At 39.5% G+C, this 22,923-nt stretch overlaps 1 protein-coding gene, 1 long non-coding RNA gene and 1 pseudogene across 3 annotated transcripts in view; 2 read left to right on the top strand and 1 right to left on the bottom strand.

The window, feature by feature from the left end:
- Positions 1-22,923, bottom strand: part of LOC114673428 (uncharacterized) — a 176,548-nt gene that overhangs the window by 105,045 nt on the left and 48,580 nt on the right. The window contains exon 3 of one of the 2 annotated variants that reach the window (XR_013408037.1): positions 18,196-19,397. The exons of the other annotated variant lie outside the window; for it this stretch is intronic. This is a non-coding gene — a long non-coding RNA (uncharacterized LOC114673428). Of the gene's footprint in view, positions 1-18,195; positions 19,398-22,923 lie in introns of those variants that run through there. 2 annotated transcript variants of the gene reach the window in all.
- KBTBD7 (kelch repeat and BTB domain containing 7) lies at positions 1,291-5,784 on the top strand. Its single transcript, XM_015120968.3, has one exon. It carries the CDS (start codon positions 1,600-1,602, stop codon positions 3,655-3,657), a length of 2,058 nt encoding a protein of 685 aa, XP_014976454.1. The 5' UTR covers positions 1,291-1,599; the 3' UTR covers positions 3,658-5,784.
- LOC114673630 (small nucleolar RNA U13) lies at positions 16,589-16,684 on the top strand (annotated as a pseudogene).

Here is a 22,923-nt window from a genome sequence, read left to right as displayed (position 1 = left end):
TGTGGGCGCAGGCCCAGCACAGGGCTCAAGGGCCCTGTTACAGAATTCCTGGAGGTTTAAATACCCTCTAGAGGATTCACTGGTTACTTGGTGTATACCCTATGTAAACGAAGAGAATGAATTAAAGTTACAAACTCATTTACTCGGCATACACCCTATGGAGAGGATATTTCTTGTTATAGCTAAAGTGTGAATCGGCCTTATGTTCCCTGCCTCCAGACCCTATTTTCCTGCCTCAAATCTCTAATACTTGATTTTGATGATTTAACTGTTGATCAATGCAAATATAAAAGACTTTTGTAAAGCATAGGCTATACTGTATGTTAATTCAAGGAATGTCAGGGCATGTACTAATGCTGAATTCTGAGAATCACGTGCTTTTGTACAGAACAAAGTCTGTTTCTTGAAATATTTTGAGTTAAATACTCCCTAAAACTCCTTAATAAAGGCAATTACAGAATCTGTTAATTGATATGTGGAATGGCAGTGAAAGAGGCTGTATTAGACGACTTGAAAACACTCATATTTGGAGCTTAATGAAAATATTCCTGCTCCCCAGAGATGAAATGTTAGTGAGAGTAGCAAATAATCTATTTTTATATGCCCGATTTGCATATTTGAGGCCATCTATTAACACCGTTCTTTAGGACCTCAACCTAGTCGTCTAAGACATCCTTATTAAACAAGGCCAATACGTACCATTTAACATTGAAAATAGTTAATGCCCTTCAAAATCTTTCAAAAGAATAAAAATTAAAAACTAAGTTCTTTGTAAAATTTTGCGGTTTAAAATAATTTTTAAAATTTTAAAAATTTTTTGGTTTCAAATTAGTGGGTGCCTCATTTATCATAAATTATAAAAGAGAATCTAACAATTATTGGCTACATTCTAGGCACGGGGTAACGCTTTATTGTTCTTCTAACCAAAAAAATATATGTATCTAAGTATCCTATGTAACGTATCATTCAATCACACAAAACCCTATGAAATACTGGCAGGGCCCGGTGGCTCACGCCTGTAATCCCAGCACTTTGAGAGGCAGAGGCAGGAGGATAATTTGAGCCCTCAGGAGTTCAAGACCAGCCTGGACAACAATAGTGAGACATCGTCACTTCACCATCATATCCAGAATTAATTTCTACTGTTAGGGCAGTCAGCGAAAGGAAAGCTCGCGATATTACACAAACTACTACTCCCAACATGCAAAGCGGTTTCTTTCCCTCTGTCCCCGCCCGGCCGTCCGAGAGCCCCAGCAGGCCTCGGGGCGCGAAAGGCAACCTGGAAGCGGTAGTTCTCCTGGGCGCCTAGCGGGATCGCCAGCGCGGCAGTGGGGCCTTCCGCGGCTCCAAGCCAGCGGGTCCTGTGAGGGCGAGCGGAGGCGGAGAAAGGGCGCGGGAGTGAGAGAGGGTGAGTCAGCCACTGTCTACGCAATAAAGGGAGGCCTCACCGCGGGCTAGGGCTGAATTCAGAAGTGCGGCCCGTGCCGCAGTCTGTTCCAGGACGCGGCTTGTCTTAGCGTCTGCGAGGGAAGGTTGAGGAGGAGCCAGAGCCGGGTCCGGCAGCCTTTCTCGCTATCAGCGCCCGTCGCCATCTCCACCATGCAGTCCCGGGAAGACGCCCCGCGCTCTCGCCGCCTCGCCAGCCCCCGCGGTGGGAGGCGGCCCAAGAGGATTTCCAAGCCCTCGGTTTCGGCCTTTTTCACGGGTCCAGAGGAATTAAAGGACACGGCCCATTCTGCAGCCCTGCTGGCACAGCTCAAGTCTTTCTACGACGCGCGGCTGCTGTGTGATGTGACCATCGAGGTGGTGACGCCTGGCAGCGGGCCTGGCACGGGTCGCCTCTTTTCCTGCAATCGCAACGTGCTAGCAGCTGCGTGTCCCTACTTCAAGAGCATGTTCACAGGTGGCATGTACGAGAGCCAGCAGGCCAGCGTGACCATGCACGATGTGGACGCCGAGTCCTTCGAGGTGTTGGTCGACTACTGCTACACGGGTCGTGTGTCTCTCAGCGAGGCCAATGTGCAGCGCCTGTACGCAGCCTCCGACATGCTGCAACTGGAGTATGTGCGGGAAGCCTGTGCCTCCTTCTTAGCCCGACGTCTTGACCTGACCAACTGCACCGCCATCCTCAAGTTTGCAGACGCCTTCGACCATCACAAGCTTCGATCTCAGGCCCAGTCCTATATAGCTCAGAACTTCAAGCAGCTCAGCCGAATGGGTTCAATTCGGGAAGAGACTCTAGCAGATCTGACCCTGGCCCAGCTGCTGGCTGTCCTGCGCTTGGATAGTCTGGACATAGAGAGTGAGCGGACTGTATGCCATGTAGCTGTGCAGTGGCTGGAGGCTGCTCCCAAGGAGCGGGGTCCCAGTGCTGCGGAAGTCTTCAAGTGCGTGCGCTGGATGCACTTCACTGAAGAAGATCAGGACTACTTAGAAGGGCTGCTGACCAAGCCCATTGTGAAGAAGTACTGCCTGGACGTTATTGAAGGGGCCCTGCAGATGCGCTATGGTGACCTGTTGTACAAGTCTCTGGTGCCAGTGCCAAACAGCAGCAGCAGCAGCAGTAGCAGCAGCAACTCTCTTGTATCTGCAGCAGAAAATCCACCCCAGAGACTGGGTATGTGTGCCAAGGAGATGGTGATCTTCTTTGGACACCCCAGAGATCCCTTTCTCTGCTATGACCCTTACTCAGGGGACATTTACACAATGCCATCACCTTTGACCAGCTTTGCTCACACTAAGACTGTTACCTCCTCAGCTGTCTGTGTCTCCCCAGACCATGACATCTATCTAGCTGCCCAGCCAAGGAAAGACCTCTGGGTGTATAAACCAGCTCAGAATAGTTGGCAGCAACTTGCAGATCGCTTGCTGTGTCGTGAGGGCATGGATGTGGCATATCTCAATGGCTACATCTACATTTTGGGGGGGCGAGACCCTATTACTGGAGTTAAGTTGAAGGAAGTGGAATGCTACAGTGTTCAGAGAAACCAGTGGGCATTGGTGGCTCCTGTCCCTCATTCCTTCTATTCCTTTGAACTCATAGTGGTTCAGAACTATCTTTATGCTGTCAACAGTAAGCGCATGCTCTGCTATGATCCTAGCCACAATATGTGGCTGAACTGTGCTTCTCTTAAACGCAGTGACTTTCAGGAAGCATGTGTTTTCAATGATGAAATCTATTGTATCTGTGACATCCCAGTCATGAAGGTCTACAACCCAGCTAGGGGAGAATGGAGGCGGATTAGTAATATTCCTTTGGATTCAGAGACCCACAACTACCAGATTGTCAATCATGACCGAAAGTTGCTTCTCATCACTTCTACAACCCCACAATGGAAAAAGAACCGAGTAACAGTGTATGAGTATGATACTAGGGAAGATCAGTGGATTAATATAGGTACTATGTTAGGCCTTTTGCAGTTTGACTCTGGCTTTATTTGCCTTTGTGCCCGTGTTTATCCTTCCTGCCTTGAACCTGGTCAGAGTTTTATTACTGAGGAAGATGATGCACGGAGTGAGTCTAGTACTGAATGGGACTTAGATGGATTCAGTGAGCTGGACTCTGAGTCAGGAAGTTCAAGTTCTTTTTCAGATGATGAAGTCTGGGTGCAAGTAGCACCTCAGCGAAATGCACAGGATCAGCAGGGTTCTTTGTAAATAGATTTTGAGACACTAAGATGTTTCTACTGCTACGGAATGTATTTTAAACACATATCCTTTCTTTTTCTTGAAAAAAAAAAAGTTGACCAGGACCACAGATTTGGTTTAGAAAGGGTAATATTTTGAAATACTACAAGGTTTAAACAGTCCACAAAATCGACCTGTTTAATAATATACCTTCCTGAAAGTCCAAAATTAAAATATGGAAGCAAGAACTATGTAATTGACTGGGATGCTTGGTAGGTTTTTTTCATTGTTCAAATATTCATTGCACAGTGGATTGTTTTGATTAGTTAGTATGCTTTTTTTTTTTTAATTAATTCAGTCTTCTGTTAATTTTTAAGTTTTGGTTAGTGCCACAAGGAATTTAACTTTTTAATCTGTACAATAGAAAACTGGACTAGGAATTGTTGGTGGAGTTTTGAAGGATGTATACTTTCCTTCAAAATAAAGTGGTAGATTTTCAAAATTTTACACTAGTCAGTTCTTTATATTCTAAGTTAAATATAGTTTGTAAAATTATTTTGGTTTTCTACAAAGGAAAAAAAATTGCATATATATATATATATATATATATAAAAAGGTTACTGAATAATGATTTCATTTTGATAAATGTGCAGAATGGCCTCACAAGCTCACAGAAAGTAAAAAATAAGTAAATAAAAATAAGGATTCCACTGTTTTAAAATAAATCTGTTTTTATTTTGGAATATAAAATGTGTATTTGGTATATGTGACCAATTTTCTTTCCCAAAAAACACCCATTCTAGTAATGTCATGAATTAAACACCCTTCTAAACCAAAAAAAAAGGTAACTTGCTTTTTACGTTTGTATTTTTAATCTATGCCCAATACATGCTTTATTGACGCAGAAGAACAATTCCTAGACATATAATTGGGTAATGCAAATTTTTATCCACTGGTCATGACTTGTCTTAAAATGTTTATTTGCCTCCCTAAAATATTTTGGCTGTATAGGTTTGGTGTTTGTCCTAGAGGATTCTCCATCAGAAAGTGATTTATTCTTTACTGTTTTGTGAGGTAATATGGTTTAGAACATATATATAAGCTAAAAATGGTATTTTATTCAGATCAGTAGTTATCATGTCTATCAGCTATAAAAAAAAATCAAGTGCCAGCCAAGAACTTTAAAACTTTAAGCTGTGTATTATAAAACTGTTTTGTGTAGCATTGGAATATTGTCCATTTTGTAAGTCACTGTGAATGTTCTTATCAGCTTGAAGGTATTTTTGTATTAAAAGTTGACATTTAAGAACCTAAGTGAATAACGGGGTTTGGGGCCAGTAGTGAAAGTATGTTTCCTCTAAAATATTTCCCTAAACAGTGGTATACATGGTTATTTTATTATGAGATTTGTATATGTTCTGTGTTTCTCTGTGAACCATGTTTCAGTCTCTCTGTCACCATATGTAAGGGAAAGTCCATAAATATAGACTAAATTGCACAAAACTGAAATTGTTAATTACAAGAAAATATAGGTGCTTACCTTTTGAAGGTTTATTAATACATGTGATTGTCACAATACGTATATAAAAGTGGTGTACATATACAGATGTTTATGGTGTATAAATTTTTCTATACCCAATTAGAATTATCTTCCTGATTCTTTATTCAATAACATGCTAATTCCTCTTCTATGTTCTGTAGTGACAGAATGCTAACTTTTCTTACACCCTGGCAGAGGACAGGAGTCTGGTCTAGGATGGGGAACTGAATTTTTGAACGAAAAGGGAAGAGAAAGGATAAAGAAACAAACAAAACGCACAATCATGTTTCTTAGTCATTTTGATTGGCCGTTTGAACAGTCTACAAGTTTAACGTTATTTCTAGTGAAGTAAGATGCCTGCCCTAGCAATACATGTTTCTTCAAAAGCGTAAATGTGCTTTAGTGACCTAAAGCTAAATTCTGTTATAAGTACTGCACTTAATACAAAGCTATTTCTCAGTTGTGTTATTTTTGAGCCAAATTCTTCTTCACCATTTAACTTCTTGTTGGTAGCTTTTTGTTTTGTAAAAATTGAGAGATGGCAATGCTTATGTTAACCAGATTATCCATCTGCAGAATTAAGGTATGCAACTGGTAAATAAAAGACAAATGCTCCAGTTTGTCTTTCTCAGCCTTTGAGTTCTTAACCTTTGAGTTAAAACCTAGCCTAAATAGTGGGAATGTCGTGGTTTTCAGTGAGGTTTTCTTGGGAAGGATCTTGGTTTTGTGATCTATTTGTGAATTAAGAAGTAGATGTTAACCATTATTTTATAGATAAGTGATTTGTACATGGTTAGTTATAAATAAAACTGGTACTAGAACCCAAGTTTCCTGACTTTCTAATTCAGTGGTTCTGCTAAATGTACAAAATTCTCCCTGTGCTGTGAACTAGCAGTGCTGAAATATCTTCATGACAAGAATCCTTTTCTAAGTTTTCCAATTAATCAGCACATTGTTTAACAAATGCTTTCTATAATGTCATTTGTAGGACTGCCATTGGTAGGATTTAGTTTTATTTCATATGCTTTTAAATTCAAACAGTAAGTAATACTGGTGTTTTCAAAAAGGTAAAATAGAAGACTAATTTAGCAAATAACTTGTTTAAATGTAGTTTTAGGATTAAATTATAATAGCCCCTCATACCTCCTTTAGTTGAGCAGTGTTGTTCTGTTTTGGTGCCTGGATCTTAATAGAGAATATCATGAAAACTTTTGACCCATTCTTCAGGAAAATGCCTGTGTTCCTAATTTTATAATTTTAAGGGTATAATGACATTTCTGAAGTTCATCCACACACCAAGGGTAAAAACTCTTGTGACAAGGTCTGAAGAACATATCTACAAAAAGAAATTTGCATTTTTCACAAGACACGTAGGTCAAATGTTTGTAGGGTGAAGGAGTAATTCCCAAAATAGGGCTAAAGAAATAATATATGGCCAGGTGTGGTGGCTCACGCCTGTAATCCCAGCACTTTGGGAGGCCAAGGTGGGCACATCACAAGGTCAAGAGATCAAGACCATCCTGGCCAACACAGTGAAACACCGTCTCTACTAAAAATACAAAAATTACCTGGGCGTGGTGGCGTGCGCCCATAGTCCCAGCTACTTAGGAGGCTGAGGCAGGAGAATCACTTGAACCCGGAAGGCGGAGGTTGCAGTGAGCCGAGATCGTGCCACTGCACTCCAGCCTGGCGACACAGCAAGACTCCATCTCAAAAAAAATAAAAAGAAAAAAAATAAAAAAAGAAATAATATACATTCACCATCTGAAAGAAATGTGAAAATTAGTACCTCAGAATGAAGGCAAAGCTGACATTTCTGAAATTCTAATTTCCTCATGATGAGTAATGGAAGAATGGATAACAAAATGTAAACTATTCAAAGAATAAAGTGCAGTAGTGTATATGAAAGCTTTGAAACTCAAGTGTTATACAAATGTAAGTGATACGATTATTGTCCAAGAAGGCTGTGTATAAGGATTTAAAGCAAAATACATGGTTCAGATGTTTCGAACTATTGGCACCATGGCTCATTATTAAAAATACATCTTAGTAGCAAAAGTTCATTGTCTCTTCATAAATAGGAAAACAAGTGATTGGAAAAGTGCATCTACCTGAAAGGGATCTATAGTAAATGTACTCAAAAAATATAATCAATTTGTTAAACCCTGCTCATTAAACCAGGAACCAGTGCTTTGCCCGATGTTATTTTACCAATTTGTGCTGAAGTGAAAAACTATAAAACACAATGAATGAGTTATAAAATAAAAATTATTCTATTAGATTTGTTTCACTGTTCAAAAATTGGAAATGTAAAAATTCTTCAGCCTTATATCAGTCCCCTAAATACGAAAAGAAAGTCGACTGGTCTTTGAAATCCAAAAATCTGATAACCAGAATGTAAATATCCTTTCATCACATCTCTACTTCCCATATCTATTTGAAACTTCAACACTGTTTCATCTTTACAACTAATTTTAGAAGAATATTTGTTATAGCAAATATAATAAAGCAGAAAGTATTAGGAGGCAAAATTATAGAAAAGGTGACTAGCAATCCCAAGAGAATTAATTGATAATGTATTTGAGAACTATAGAGTGGATTAAGTATATACAAGACAGTTTTTAAATGAAAAACAACAAAAAGGTACTGTTCAGAGAAGCTGCCAAATTTTAGAGGAGTACCTTACAGGCAATAGGTTTTACACCCTTTTCTTAACTCTGGGCTCTTTTGTCACCTAGACCCTTGCCAGCAGCTTCTCTTTGTCACTTTACCCTTGTGGACTCAACATGGTCCAAGGCACAGGGCAGGCAGGGAACAGATATTGTTGCATATTATTCCCTCCATATCTGAGACATTTTCTCCTACTCTGTGGGGAGTCTCTCAATGGAGATCTTTTACACTGTCACTGCCAAAGCAATTTTGGTTACTTGGACCCACCATATCTTTTTTTTTTTTTTTTTTTTTTTTTTTTGAGATGGGAGTCTCACTCTGTCACCCAGGCTGGAGTGCAGTGGCATGATCTCAGCTCACTGCCACCTCTGCCTACCAAGCTCAAGCAATTCTGCCTCAGCCTCCTGAGTAGCTGGGACTACAGGTGCGTGCCACCATGCCTGGCTAATTTTTTTAGCAGAGACGGGGTTTCACCATATTGGCCAGGCTAGTCTCAAACTCCTGACCTCGTGATCCATCTACCTCGGCCTCCCAAAGTGCTGGGATTACAGGTGTGAGCCACCGCACCCGGCCAGACCCACCGTATCTTAATCAAGAATATTCTTTTAGGGAGAAATTATTTGTTAATTTTGGGGAACCTAGCAAATAGCAATGGTTCTCACCTCAAGGCACAGCCTGATCCAGAGTGTCAATGTCTTCAAGGCTTTATTAGTAGAGAGAATATGTCATAGGATGAGGTTTTCTCTCACTTAATACATTAGTTAGCACATAAATTGGTTGTATGCAAGAGAGACCTTATATATCTTTAAATGGATTTCTCATATAAAAGTCCAATCTTTTATGTAGGTCCTGATCTACAAAGTTATCTGAGACCCAGGCTTGTTATCTTCCTGTTGTACTGCCCTTGGGGTGTTACCCTGTTTCACATGGTCCAAGATGGTTCACCCCCTCATGTCCATATTCCAGCCATCAGGATGGCAGTGTTGGAAGGGCATGACCCTGTCCTATAAGGGAAATTGTACATATCACTTCTGGTCACATGACACTGGCTAGCTCTTAACTACATGGCCACACCTAGCTGCAAGGAAAAGGTAGTGTTTATTCTGTCAACATGTATCCAGTTAAAATTCAGTGGTTCCTTCTTGAAGAACGCTGAGAAAGAACATCGGGATACAAACAGCAATGTCTACTACGTCATCTGTCAGGCTAGATTTTTATCACCTGACAGTTAAAATCACTGCCAGAAGTCCCAAGACCTTCAGTGTACCAACTTAGAGAACCCACTGGTATGCTTCTCTCTGTGTATTAGTAATTTAAATAGTAATAATTTTTTTAAAAACCCATGGAAAGTGGCAATATTTTATGTATTCTCTGGCAGAAAATTCCCTGTGAGTTCTAGGACTCTGATCACTTGTAAGAGATAAAGTTGGGAAATGTTGAGGAAGACCAATAGGTAAGCAAATAACCTCAATAAAGGTTATAGTTCCTATTGTGGCAGATTCTACAGAGACAGCAGAGTTGCAAAGGTGGGAATGTTCAGAGTACAGCATGTATTTTGATGTAACCTGATCGATCCTAGGATGGAAGGGGAAGCTTGGCATAAGAACAAGCTGGAAAAGTCGGTAGGCATCAGCTCTTGAAGGTCTTATATGCCGTCAAGGAGTTTGGACTTTTTTTTTTTTGCATACAATGTGAATTCATTGAGAATTTAAAAATAGGGATTTGACAAAATTGGATTTGTTTTATTGAGACCCTTCTGGATGTACTGACAGTGCAAGATTGTGGCAGCAAGAAGAACATTTAAAGGGATGTGTTGTTGTAGTCCAGACAGTTACATAATGTGGTTCTCAATGGGGAGTAGTTATGGAATTGATGAGGAAGGAACAGATAAGTCAGTTACACTTATCTGGACCTATAATTGTATGTTTGGAGACGAGGGAGCTGTAAGGAGTATGAGAAAGGAAGGCCTGTAAGTGATTTCACCTTTCTTGCTTGGATGTTGTGTTAGAGTATAGGCCAAACTTCCGTATCCAAGAGGCCCTGGAATGTAAGGTAGAAACCTTTTTGTATACATTCAGTCCAGAAGTGAACAGCCAAGTATTGCGGACTAGTTCTGCCCCATGGGGTTGTTTACGGGCCCAGGTTCTTTTATCGTTTATCCTCCCAACCCGCAGTGAGCTGTCTGTCCTCATGAGGAAAGCACATTCACCAGAATTGTATCTGTGTTTTCAGCCTGTGAAAAAGGGGAAAGAGGAAATGGAAGGCAAAAAATCTTTTCATTTTAAAGAACTTTTACATCACTTTTGCTATTTTTTTAATTGGGGAGAACTTAATCATATCACCATGCCCAGTTGCAAGATGAACTGGGAAATATTGTCACTAAATGGATGTGCTTAGCTAAAACTCACGGAGCTCTATTAATAAATAGGTGTGAATAAATTAATATATTTTAATATAAACACGTTCAGTTTTCTGTATTCAAATGCAGGTGGTTCACAATGTCATGCAGGCATTATTGTTATCATGGACATTTCAGATATCCCTACAATTATCCTTCCACAATAAATTCAAAGCCAAAAGTTAAATTTCATGTCATGCTGAATAATGATTTTTTAATAAACAAATGGGCCCCTGCATACATTTAACACAGAGAGACAAACACACCTCATATTTTTGCTATTAAGTCTAGTATTCCTAGGAGCGGCAGAAATTAAGCCTCCAAGGGGCCCAGGGTTCTCTTCCTTAATCCCTAAACTCTTTCCAATCCTCTTACCTTCTCCTCTGGGAACTTACTGGCTTAGCCTTCTCACTTATCCCATATCCCAAAAGCTCTATTACTAAAAGGGAGGAGAATGGATGAGGACACAATCAGCAATCTCCATCACAGTTGACTAAACGGATGCTGTTGTTTAATGGATTTGGGAACACAGGAGTCTTGATTTGGAGACATCAGTAGATGTATTTGGTGTCCCATATCACAGGCCTTTGGCCCACCTCTGATTTAAGCTGCAGCTATGGCAGAAAGGAAAGGTTGATATAGATGGAGATGAGTTTCTGAGTATGGCTTTGGACTTCAGGTAGTTTATACCTCTAATGTTTTCTTTCTTTGAATTAGAATGCAAGATTTTCTGCTGAAAGGGGAGCCCCATGGGCAAGGGTACTTGAAGACAGGGTGAACCTACTAACTGGTAAGCTTCCTGAGATCAGGGGATAAGGTCTATTTCATCTTTATAGCCCTCATAACACTAATCAAAGAGCCTTGAACAGAGCTGAAAAAACATTTAAGATTGGAAGTGTTACTGTAAAACAAAACTGCTCATATTCTAGATCTTAACAATATAAGATATATATAGTATAAATTTACGTTTTTACATAATCCTTTAGTGGCTTGAATTTCTGTATATTGTTCTTCATCATAAGTTGATTCTTAATTTTTTTTTTTTGAGACGGAGTCTGGCTCTGCCACCCGGGCTGGAGTGCAGTGGCCGGATCTCGGCTCACTGCAAGCTCCGCCTCCTGGGTTCATGCCATTCTCCTGCCTCAGCCTCCCGAGTAGCTGGGACTACAGGCGCCCGCCACCTCGCCCGGCTAGTTTTTTGTATTTTTTAGTAGAGACGGGGTTTCACTGTGTTAGCCAGGATGGTCTCGATCTCCTGACCTCGTGATCCGCCCATCTCGGCCTCCCAAAGTGCTGGGATTACAGGCTTGAGCCACTGCGCCCGGCCGATTCTTAATTTTTTTGTCAGTTAGAATCATAGGATATTAGAGCCCAGTTTTCTTTCTTTCTTTTTTTTTTTTTTTAATTGAGACAGGGTCTCACTCTGTTGCCCAGGCTGGTGTCTAGTGGTGCGATCACAGCTCACTGAAGCCTCAACCTCCCTGGCAGAGCCCAGTTTTCTTATATAAACCCAAGGAACTTTAAATAATTTACCAAAGCTTATACTGCTAGTTATTCATAAAACTGGAATTAGAACTGTGTTTTCTATCTCTTAAACCAAGGCACTTTCTAGTATACACTCTTGCCTGCTGAGTAGCACTACCTCAAATACAGGACTCGGAAAGTAAAATCACTATTGTTCTTTTTTGTGTGTGTATTTTTTGTAGAGACAGGATTTTACCATGTTGCTCAGGCTGGTCTTGAATTCCTAAGCTCAAGGGATCAGCCTGCCTTGGACTCCCAAAGCGCTGGGATTACAGGCGTGAGCCACCACACCTGGCCTATTGTTCTGCTTGAGATTTCTTTGGCCCTGCAGTCTAGCCCTGATGCACCTTAGGGCACGTGGTCTGGAATTTCTGACTCCTTACTCAGAACTCTGAATTGAGAGAGGGCCCAACTAAAAGTCATCTTAGAACCATGGAGAAAGAGTGTTAAAAATTGGCTTTCATTGAAACTAAAATCCAACCAAACCCTTCAGTGATGATAAGTTTCAAAGTATTAAAACACGGTATTATTTTTAGTATTACATTATGCTTATATTTTAGTATTCTATTTAGTATTTATATATTTTTGTATTTTATTTTGACCATGTCAGTTCAGATCCAGTAATCTCAATGAGAGCATTTAGCTAATTTAATAAATATTAAATTATTTTTATATTTAAATTCAGTTATAAATAGATGTGTGAAGAAATAAATAAATCTTATAAATTCACAGTTATAAGATATAAATATATCAAGGTAATAATAAGACGTACTTTCCCAAAAACTACCTATGTTCTGTGTATTCACTGAACTCTTAAGAATTGAATGAATGCTTAAGGAGCAATAAAATCATTTCTAAATCTAAACAATTTGCACAGTATTACAGTAAAAATTTTAAGATATCATGTCATATTTATTTCAAAATGCAATCTAAATTTTTCAAAAGCCTTTGTGTGTTTACTATCATGAGATATTTAATTATAGCTGGAATCAACCTTAAAGTTACCATGCTGACAGTAACGCTTGAGATCTCTGAAATACCAAGAACTCTTAATACCTGTGTAGCCAGTTCACAATTTTCTAAGAACTCAAGTCCTTTCTTTTTCCCATGTCAGCTCTGTTTGTGAATGTTAAAGAAGGGAGAACTGTTGGGAGGCCAAGGCGGGTGGACTGCCTGACCCAGCATGGGCAACACGATGAAATCCCATTTCTACTAAAATACAAAAAATTAGCCGGGCATGGCAGCGTGCACCTATAGTCCTTGATACTCGAGAGACTGAGACAGGAGAATTGCTTGAACCTGGGAGGAGGAGGTTGCAGTGAGCCGAGATCACGCCACTGCACTCCAGCCCGGGCGACAGAGTGAGACTCCATCTCCAAAAAAAAAAGAAGGGAGAAATGACAGAAAACTCGAATCAGCCAACTGGACAACTTGTCAGGAAACCCAGAAGATTTGGAGAAAGGGAAGGCATACCCTAGTGTTTAAAATGAGATCTGTGGAGGTGAGGCTTTAATGAATTTCACATCTTTTTGGTGAACATACTAATAATATATCTAAAACAAGAATTCCTCTAAATATGTCAAGTCCTCAAATCTTACCATAGATAAAACATTTTATCAACATAGAAGGGTTCCATTTTGCCTTGAAAGTAAATATGACAAAATTAAGTTGAAGTCTTTGGAATAGCATGCTGGGGACGCATTTTATGAGCAGTACCTTGAAATTTCTTCAGATTAGGTATCAGACACCAGAATATGCCATTTTTAGGCTGAGCATGATGGCTTATGCCTGTAATCCCAGCACTTTGGGAGGCCTAGGCAGGATTCCTTGAGGCCAGGCATTCACGATAAGCCTCAGCAACACAGTGAGACCCTGCCTCTACAAAATAAAAATTAAAAAAAAAAAAAAAAATAGGTGTGGTTGTGCATGCCTGTTGTCCTAGCTACTTGGGAGGTTGAGGAGAGAGGAGCACTTGAGCCTATGAGTTTGAGGCTGCAATGAGCTATGATCACACCATTGTACTCCCGTCTGAGTGACAGAGTGAGACCCTGTCTCTAAAATATATATATATATTTATGAATTTTTTTTAGTTACATGAGGGATAAGAAATATACCATATTCAGTTTTAACTCAGTTCTAGCATGTTCCAAGCATCTTGGTGGAGCTCTGTCTTGTTTAGCTTATTACAGAATCATTCATGCCTATACCCGTTGAAACACCTTGATTCTGCAATTCTGTTTTAAATGAATCACATATATGAATGTTTTAGGAAGGGGTACCTCACAAAAGTTAGGTTACAGAGCATTTTCTATGCCTGAATCATTTTTGCAGTGGTATATGGAGTAACCTACTTATCTGCCCTTCTACTGAAGCCCACCTCATTAGCCATAATAATCTATTCAGAACTTAGTTGCTTGCCCAGTTCCTGTGCTGTCTTTATCTTAATCAGGGTATCCTAGTATTAATATACTTAAGATATATTTACAGTATCATTTGGTGTGTTTATAAAAACCTCAAAACAGCTGCCAGAGAATATTTTGAATTGCTTCTCTCAACTATGTAATATAATTTTCCTTATATAATTTCCATTATGAGCGATGATACTCCTTTTTCTGTTTTATTAAAAAAAATTGGGCTTATTGTAAAATCACATGCAGTTGTAAGGAATAATACAGAGAGATCCTGTATATCCTTCACTTGTTTTTCCCAATGGTAACATCTTGCACAACTACAGTAAAATATCACAACCAAGAAAATGACATTGATACAAATCATTAAAATTCACATTCTACCACTTTTACATGCATGTGTTTGGTGTGTGTATATTTAAATCTATGAAGTTTATTAAAATATTAAATATCCCTTGTGCCATGCCTTTTTTTTTTTTTTTTTTTTGAGGTGGAGTTTTGCTCTTGTTGCCCAGGCTGGAGTCCAATGGTGCAATCTCGGCTCACCGCAACCTCCATCTCCCGGGTTCAAGTGAGTCTCCTGCCTCAGCCTCCCGAGTAGCTGGGATTACAGGCATGTTCCACCACACCCGGCTAATTTTGTATTTTCAGTAGAGACAGAATTTCTCCATGTTGGTCAGGCTGGTCTCAAACTTCCGACCTCAGGTGATCTACCTGCTTTGGCCTCCCAAAGTGCTGGGATTACAGGCGTGAGCCACTGTGCCCAGACAGGCCTTGCTTTTATAGTCACAGGCTTTTCCCTCCTCGTCTCCCTAGTCAACCCCTAATCTGTAATTCATCTCTGTAATTTAGTCATTTTAAATTTGTTATATAGGGTGGGCATGGTGACTCATGCCTGTAATCCCAGTGCTTTGGAAGGTTAAGGCGGGAGGATCACGTGTGGTCAGGAGTTTCAAACCAGCCTGGGCAACATAGCAAGACCCCATCTCTACAAAAAAATTTTAAAATTAGCCAGGTGTGGTGGCGGTAGTTCTAGGAGGTTGAGACAGAAGGATCACTTGAGCCCAGGAGTTTGAGGTTACAGTGAGCTATGATTGTGCTGCCGCACTCCAGCCTGGGTGACAGAGCAAGACCCTGTCTCAAAGAAAAAAAATTATATAAATGGAATCACACTGTATTTAACCTTTCAAGATCATATTTTCACTCAGCATAATTCTCTTGAGATTTATCCAAGTTATCGTGTATATCAGTAGATATTCCGAATGGTACAGTAATGTCACACCGAAAATCTGCTCCTCCATAAAAGCAATAAGGACATTAGCAAAAGCTGTTGACATAAACTTATTAGAATTGTGGAAATTAACTAAAGGCTTTCCACATTCCAAGGAATGCTTACCTAAGAAAAACAGCTGAATCTCAGTAAGAACAGAAAGCCTATGGTGTTTTAACTTGCTCTGATCCTATACACCTCTCCCCAGCTCCATGGCAGCCTTGAAACTCAACGGCTTCACATTTATAGTCGTCGTGGAAACCAGAGCTTAGCAGCCACTGGAGAGAAAACAACAGATTTGAAGCCCAAAAAGGCCCACTCTCAGAGAATTATCACTAGTTCACCTAACAGCTCACTGAAAATCTCCATAATCAGGACTTCTTTTAATTTGACCTATTTCAGAGTACACTCTGCAAACAGCTTGATGTACAGGGCATTTATTTTTTAAAAACAATCAGTAGTACAACAAAAGAAATTAGACTTTACCAAAATTAAACTTTTGTGCTTCAAATTATAACATCAACATACATAATGTGAGTGAAAACAAAAAGAAGTAAAAAAACAACTCACACACTGGGAGAAAATATTTGCAAATCATATATCTGATAAGGGACATGTGTCTAGAATATGTAAAGAACTGATACAATTCAACAATAAAAAGACAAATAAGGCCGGGTGAGGTGGCTCACGCCTGTAATGCCAGCACTTTGGGAGGCCAAGGTGGGTGGATCACAAGGTCAAGAGATCGAGACCATCCTGGCTAACATGGTGAAACCCCGTCTCTACTAAAAATACAAAAATTAGCTGGATGTGGTGGCGTGCACCTGTAGTCCCAGCTACTTGGGAGGCTGAGGCAGGAGAATCGCTTGAACCTGGGAGGCGGAGGTTGCAGTGAGCCAACATCACGCCACTGCACTCCAGCCTGGCGACAGAGCAAGATTCCATCTCAAAACAAAACAAACAAACAAAAAGAAAAATAACCCAACTGAAAAAGTGAGAAAAGATTTGAACAGACATTGCTTCAAACAAGATAGACAAATGACCAACAAGCACATGAAAAGACACTCAACACATTAGGGAAATACAAATGAAACCACAATGAAATACCACTTTACACCTACTCGGATGGCTATAATAAAAAACAAAAGCAGATCCTTTTGTAGTTTATAAGCGTGATGATTGGGGTTTCATGTGCGTGTGTGAAATGTGCCTTGTTATGACCTCATTGGAACATTACCCCTTTGACTTGAAAATTCAAAAAAAGACAAAAGCAAGGATGGCAAGGATGTGGAAAAACTGAAATCCTCATACCTGCTGGTAGGAGTGTAAAATGGTGCAATGGCTTTGGAAAACAGTTTTCTGTTCCTCAGAAAGTTAACAGAGACACCATATGACCCAGCAATTCCACTCCTAGGTACATAACCAGGAGAACTGGAAACATACGTATGGAAAAAATTGGTACTAATGTTCATAGCAGCATTATTCATAACCAACAAAAAGGAGAGAAAACCCGAATGCTCATCAACTGACAAACAGATGAACAAAAGGTCAATATTAATGCAATGGAATCTTATTTATCCATTTAAAAAACAGAGTTCTGATGCATGCTATAACAGAGACGACTCTTGAGCATATTAAGTGAAAGAAACCAGAAACAGAAGGAAACATATTGTATGATTCCATTTATATGAGAGACCCAGAGTCAGCAAATCCATAGAGACAGAGAATAGATTAAGGGTTGCTTAGGTCTGGGACACAAACATATGGACAATAAGGTGGAAATGGGGAATAACTACTAATAGATATGGAGTTTCTTTTGGGGGTAATGACAGTGTTTTGGAATGACTGGTGATTTTTGCACAATTAAGTAGTGGTTGTATTGTCAGTGTTCTAAAAACAACTGAACTGTAAACTTTAAAAAGATGAACTTTATGGAATGTGAATTATATCTCAATAAAGCTGTTATTCTTCAAAAAAAGTTCATTTCCTTTTTATTGCCAGAGTATTCCATGGTATGTCTATAACACAGTTTGTTTAATCATTCATCCACCAAAGGACATTTGGTTTTATTTGCTTGTTTCCAGTTTTGGGCTATTATGAAAAAAGCTGAAATAAAACAATACTTTTTTTTTTTTTTTTTTTTTGAAACAGGGCTGGAGTGCAGTGACGCAATCTCGGCTCACTACAACCTCTGCCTCCTGGGTTCAAGCGATTCCCCTGCCTCAGCCCCCCGAGTAGCTGGGATTACAGGCATGTGCCACCACGCTTGACTAATTTTTGTATTTTCAGTAGAGACGGGGTTTTACCATGTTGGCCAGGCTGGTCTCGAACTCCTGACCTCAGGTGATCTGCTTGCCTCAGCCTCCCAAAGTGTTGGGATTATAGGCATGAGCCACCGTGCCCAGCCCAAAACAATACTGTTTTAAAACACACAAACAACTCTTATTTTAATGTTGAATCCTCCTAATTCAAGAATTCTGGGAATTTACGTGTTAAACTCTTGTAATGAAAAATGATCATGCTTCAATTAGCAGTTTCTTCCCTTAAATTATTTTTACTAATAAAGACTGTAAGACTCCATTCTTTTTTTCCTTCACTTTACTAGAGCTCATATAGCCTTAAAGGCAAGATTTATGATATGACCAGGTACTTCTCCATGTCCCATACTGGAGCAACCCTTCTCTGCTTGTCCAGTATCAGAGGCCAATGTTTCTCTACGGAAGGGCCTTTCTCACATGCTGAAATTATTCCATTTATCTTTTTTTTTTTTTTTAACTCTTTATTATTGGTCTTCTCCATTAGATTGTTCACTCCATCACGGGAGGGACCATGTCTCTTTTACCAGTTACTAGCATAGTGCCAGACATGGAGTCGGTGCTTATGAAAGAAAGAAATGAATGCATTTGGTTCTTGTTTGAATTCATATGACAAACACTTGCAGCTATAGCTCTCAGCATTTAGTGAGTTCTCCAGCTTTCAAGAAAAGCTGTTATTACACCATTGTTTTTCTGGTTGTTATAGCAACCCACTGCCTCCAAAACTACAAGTTAATTCTGATGCACTCATTTTCCCAGACAACGAAACAGTATTTTCAATTATGAAATAATGTTATTATAAATCACATTTCTCACACTATAGAGGGATACTGAGAGGTTTTCTCCTTGTCTTTTATGAAGATGGCAGAGAATTTGCAAAGCAACAAATCTATTTGAACCAATAAATGCTAGGAAACAAAACCAAAGCAGTAGGACACACATATTCACTCCCAACTCTTTTTTATTTCTCTCAAATTCTCTAACCTTTCCACAAGCATCTGTAAATTCGACTGGGTTTGTCTGTCCAAGTTATTAGGGAAGTTTTGAAAGGTGATTGTTGCAAAACGAAGAACTCTGAAGAGTTCTGTTACAGTCTAAGTATTTCCTCTATTTTTCCTCATTGCCGGTTGCTTAAATTTCATGTCACATTAGCAAATGATAATAGTACAAAAATTGAGATTTCTACAGAAAAGGTCCAGTATAAGGTACTTTCCCAACTTTCCCACCTCCCATCCCCTCACATTGTAGGTACAGAAACTGAGACGAGTTTTATCCGACTGGATTAGTCATTCTAAGAGTTACTTGTATATTACACTGCATTTTCTCCTCCATAGGTTTTGGTCACAAGCACTACTAAAAGTCATGTTCCTGGCCAGGCGTGGTGGCTCACACCTGTAATCCCAACACTTTGGAAGGCCGAGGCAGGTGGATCATGAGGTCAGGAGTTCAAGACCAGCCTGGCCAAGATGGTGAAACTCCATCTCTACTAAAAATACAAAAATCAGCCAGGCATGGTGGCAGATTCCTGTAATCCCAGCTGCTCAGTAGGCTGAGGCAGAGAAGTGCTTGAACCCGGAAGGTGGAGGTTGCAGTGAGCTGAGATCGTGCCACTCCATTCCAGCCTGGGCAAAGGGTGAGACTCCATCTCAAAAAAAAAAAAAAAAAAAGTCATGTTCCATGGCCTGTCTTGGAATATGCCAGCTCAAAGATATATCCTATAATAAATATTTCACTACACCTTCCCCTATGCAGTTCTGAATGCTCTTCTCATAAACAGGTTGTGATACCCACCAGTTAACAGTCCCGTAACCTTATGGTTATGTGCAATTGGCTTTGACATTATAAAAGCATTATCTACTTCAATACATTCAGCCATCTTCACAAATATACAATGGGGATACTGTCAAGAGAATAGTAAGGAAGGGCATTATAGAGTGCAGTGTCAATATTGCAGATTTTCAGATGGTGGTATGCATCCATAATTCCAGCTACTTGAGAGGCTGAGGTGGGAGGATCACGTGAGCCCAGAAGTTCAAGTCTAGTCTGGGTAACATAGTGAGAACCTGTCCCTAAAAATAAGATCGAAGATTTTGGTGTCATAACTCCTGCTGTATTTTGATTTATGTACTTGTAAGAACTTCATTTTAATCTTCTAAAAGTCCCCATGCTTATTTATGTATGTATTTTTGCTTATTGCGAACCTGTCTTTGGACTTTTCTATTATTTTAAATAAACACTGAATGCTATATAACACTAAGTCATATATCAAACCTTTGAGACAGTTAAACCTAGATATCTGCCTGTTGTTAAAAATTGAAAATGAAAAAAAAAATTGATGATGAACCAATGAAATAGAAGATTTGTCAGGGGAGAATCAGGTGTCCAGCCACATAGGTCTGGTAACAATTTCTTGGTAGAGTCACCATGTTCCAGGTTTATTTCTCTGCTTTAGAAGTTTGGATATTCAGGTATTGCTACACCTTGATGGGATGAGATTTGGGTACTGAATCAGGTTAACCAAATCAATAAGAATCAAATATGCAACGAATATGATACTATTAATTTATAATTATAAAATATAACTTTCGTATCAATTAGCTAGATACTGGTGATCCCTGATTAGCACATATTCTTGTGGCCTAATTTTCATGAGAGATGAATCACTATCAGAAGCTTGCTTGGTGGACATGGACATAGAATTCACAGAGCAATCTGGATGATCTTAATGACCACTATCAAGGTGGTATGAGAGGCAGGTTCATTTGTCTTCACTGTAGGGGGAGACCCAAATGGACAGTTTTTCTGGACAGAGCCAGATCTAAATGTCCATAATTGCACGGCCAAGTCTTTCCTAGGCTTCTGTTCTGGAGGTCCTCCTACCCTCCTCTGGTTGATACAAATTTTCTTGTACCTTTTTTTTTCTTTGCATTATTTCTGTGGTTACATCATTTCTTCAATCAGATTAATATAAAGTAGAACCCATTTTGCCTTTTCCCAGCTAGGCACAGTGGCTCATGCCTGCAATCCCAGCATTTTAGGAGTCCAAGGCAGGAGGATCACATGAGGCTAGGAGTGCAAGACCACCCTGGGCAATACAGCAAGACCCCATGTCTATAACAAAACTTAAAATTAGTTGGGCATGGTGGTGCACGTCTATAGTCCTAACTAGTCTGGAGGCTGAGGTGGGAGGATCTCTTCATCCCAGGAAGTAGAGGTTACACTAAGCTATGATTCCACCACTGCACTCCAGTTTGGGCAATAGACCAAGACCCTGTCTCTAGAAGGAAAAAAAAAAATTGCATATCTGCTCTGATTTGTATTTATTTTCTTTGTAAATGAATTTTTAAAGGTTGTCATACATATTCCAATGTTTAATTTTGTGTGTATTTGGTGGGGATCTGCATGTGCCTCTGGCCTCCATGTACTACTGTGTCTAAATTTATTTTTTTTGAGACAGAGTTTCACTCTTGTTGCCCAGGCTGGTGTGCAATGGTATGATCTCGGCTCACCGCAATGTCCGCCTCCTGGGTTCAAGTGATTCTCCTGCCTCAGCCTCCCGAGTAGCTGGGATTACAGACATGCACCACCACGCCCAGCTGATTTTTGTATTTTTAGTAGAGACTGGGTTTTACCAGGTTGGCCAGGCGGGTCTCGAACTCCCAACCTCAAGTGATCCACCCACTTCGGCCTCCCAAGGTGCTGGGATTATAGGTGTGAGCCACCACACCCGGCCATACTGTGTCTTTAAACTGTCAGCATACCATTAACTATGTATCACTGGTGTGGACGTCTAAGTATTGTTCATTTTCATGAAATGACAATGTGCAGAGAGCACAGGATAAGATATTTATGATGTGTTTATGATGAATTTCACAGATTTGAGGATGATCACTTATGTTATTTTTGTTATAAATGTAATGAAATATTGAACATAATCTCTACTATAATATCATATATTACTTTCCAGATTTCATTTTGCTCAGTATTTCTCAAAGGCTCTTAAGTTTCAGATGAGGATGTTTTATTTAAAAAAAGAACTCAAGGAAAACAGATATGTGAGGCATTGCACCAAGTCGAATAATTCAGTAATGGATTCTGTCCTGTACTTCTCATGGTTGGAACATGTAAGTATTGAAGGATTAACTAATATGCTCAGCTGTATATTAAATGTAAATCCTAAAACACAGTTGGTAGGAAAGTGTAAACCAAAATTATTATTTGTGTAGAAATGCAGTAATTGTGCAAATCTCAGCAAAATATATTTTTGGAGATCTTAGTTTCATTAAAATAATGTAAGATAGCATATAATACAATGTTAAGCATAAACTAGATGATCAAAAACTACTAGTGTCTCCTAATATTACAGAGACAATGTCCACCATATAATAAAAGGCATCAGTCATACCAAGAACCAAGAAAGTCACAACTTGAATGAGAAAAAGACAATCAACTGATACCAATACAGATGAATCAGGTATTGGAATTATTTGACAAGCACTTCAAAACAGCCTTCATAAATATTCTTTAATAGTCTATTAAAAATTCTCTGGAAATGATGGGGAAAAATAAGCAAAAAATCTCAGCAAATAAATCGAAGTAACAAAAAAGAACTAAGTAGAACCTCTAATGCTGAAAAATAGAGCTGGGTGTGGTGGCATGCACCTGTAGTCCTAGCTGCTTGGGAGACTGATGCAGAAAGATCATTTTAAGCCACGAGTTTGAAGCTATAGTGCACTATAATCACACCTGTGAATAGCCAGTGCACTCCAGCCTGGGCAACATAGTGAGACCTCATCTCTAAAACAAAAACAAAACCAAAAGATAAAAATAACAGAAAGAAAACAGCAATAGTAGAATGGACAAAACAGAGGACAGCATCAGTCTTTCAGGACAATCAGTGGAATTCACTCAAATTGAACAACAGAGGGAAAAACAGACTGAGGAAAAAATGAACAGAGGCTCAGAGACTTGTAGGATAATAACAAAATAGCCAACATTTGCGTCACCAAAGTTCCATGAGAGTGGTGGTGGAAGAGAGTGTAACTGAAAGAGTACTTGAAAAAATAATTGCTGAAACTTCCCAAATTTGTTGAAAAACACAAAACTACAGATTCAAGAATCTGAGCAAATCCCAACAGGCTGAACCAAAAGGAATCCATTCCAAGACACAT

The sequence above is a fragment of the Macaca mulatta genome, chromosome 17, assembly GCF_049350105.2.
Source record: "Macaca mulatta isolate MMU2019108-1 chromosome 17, T2T-MMU8v2.0, whole genome shotgun sequence".
In the NCBI taxonomy this organism is placed as follows: Eukaryota; Metazoa; Chordata; class Mammalia; order Primates; family Cercopithecidae; genus Macaca; species Macaca mulatta.
The sequence above is the reverse complement of the archived record's forward strand: the minus strand, read 5'-3'. Positions and strand labels throughout refer to the sequence as shown.

Excerpts from the sequence above, each read along its gene's own strand:
- KBTBD7 (XM_015120968.3), top strand. The coding sequence starts at position 1,600 with ATGCAGTCCCGGGAAGACGCCCCGCGCTCTCGCCGCCTCGCCAGCCCC.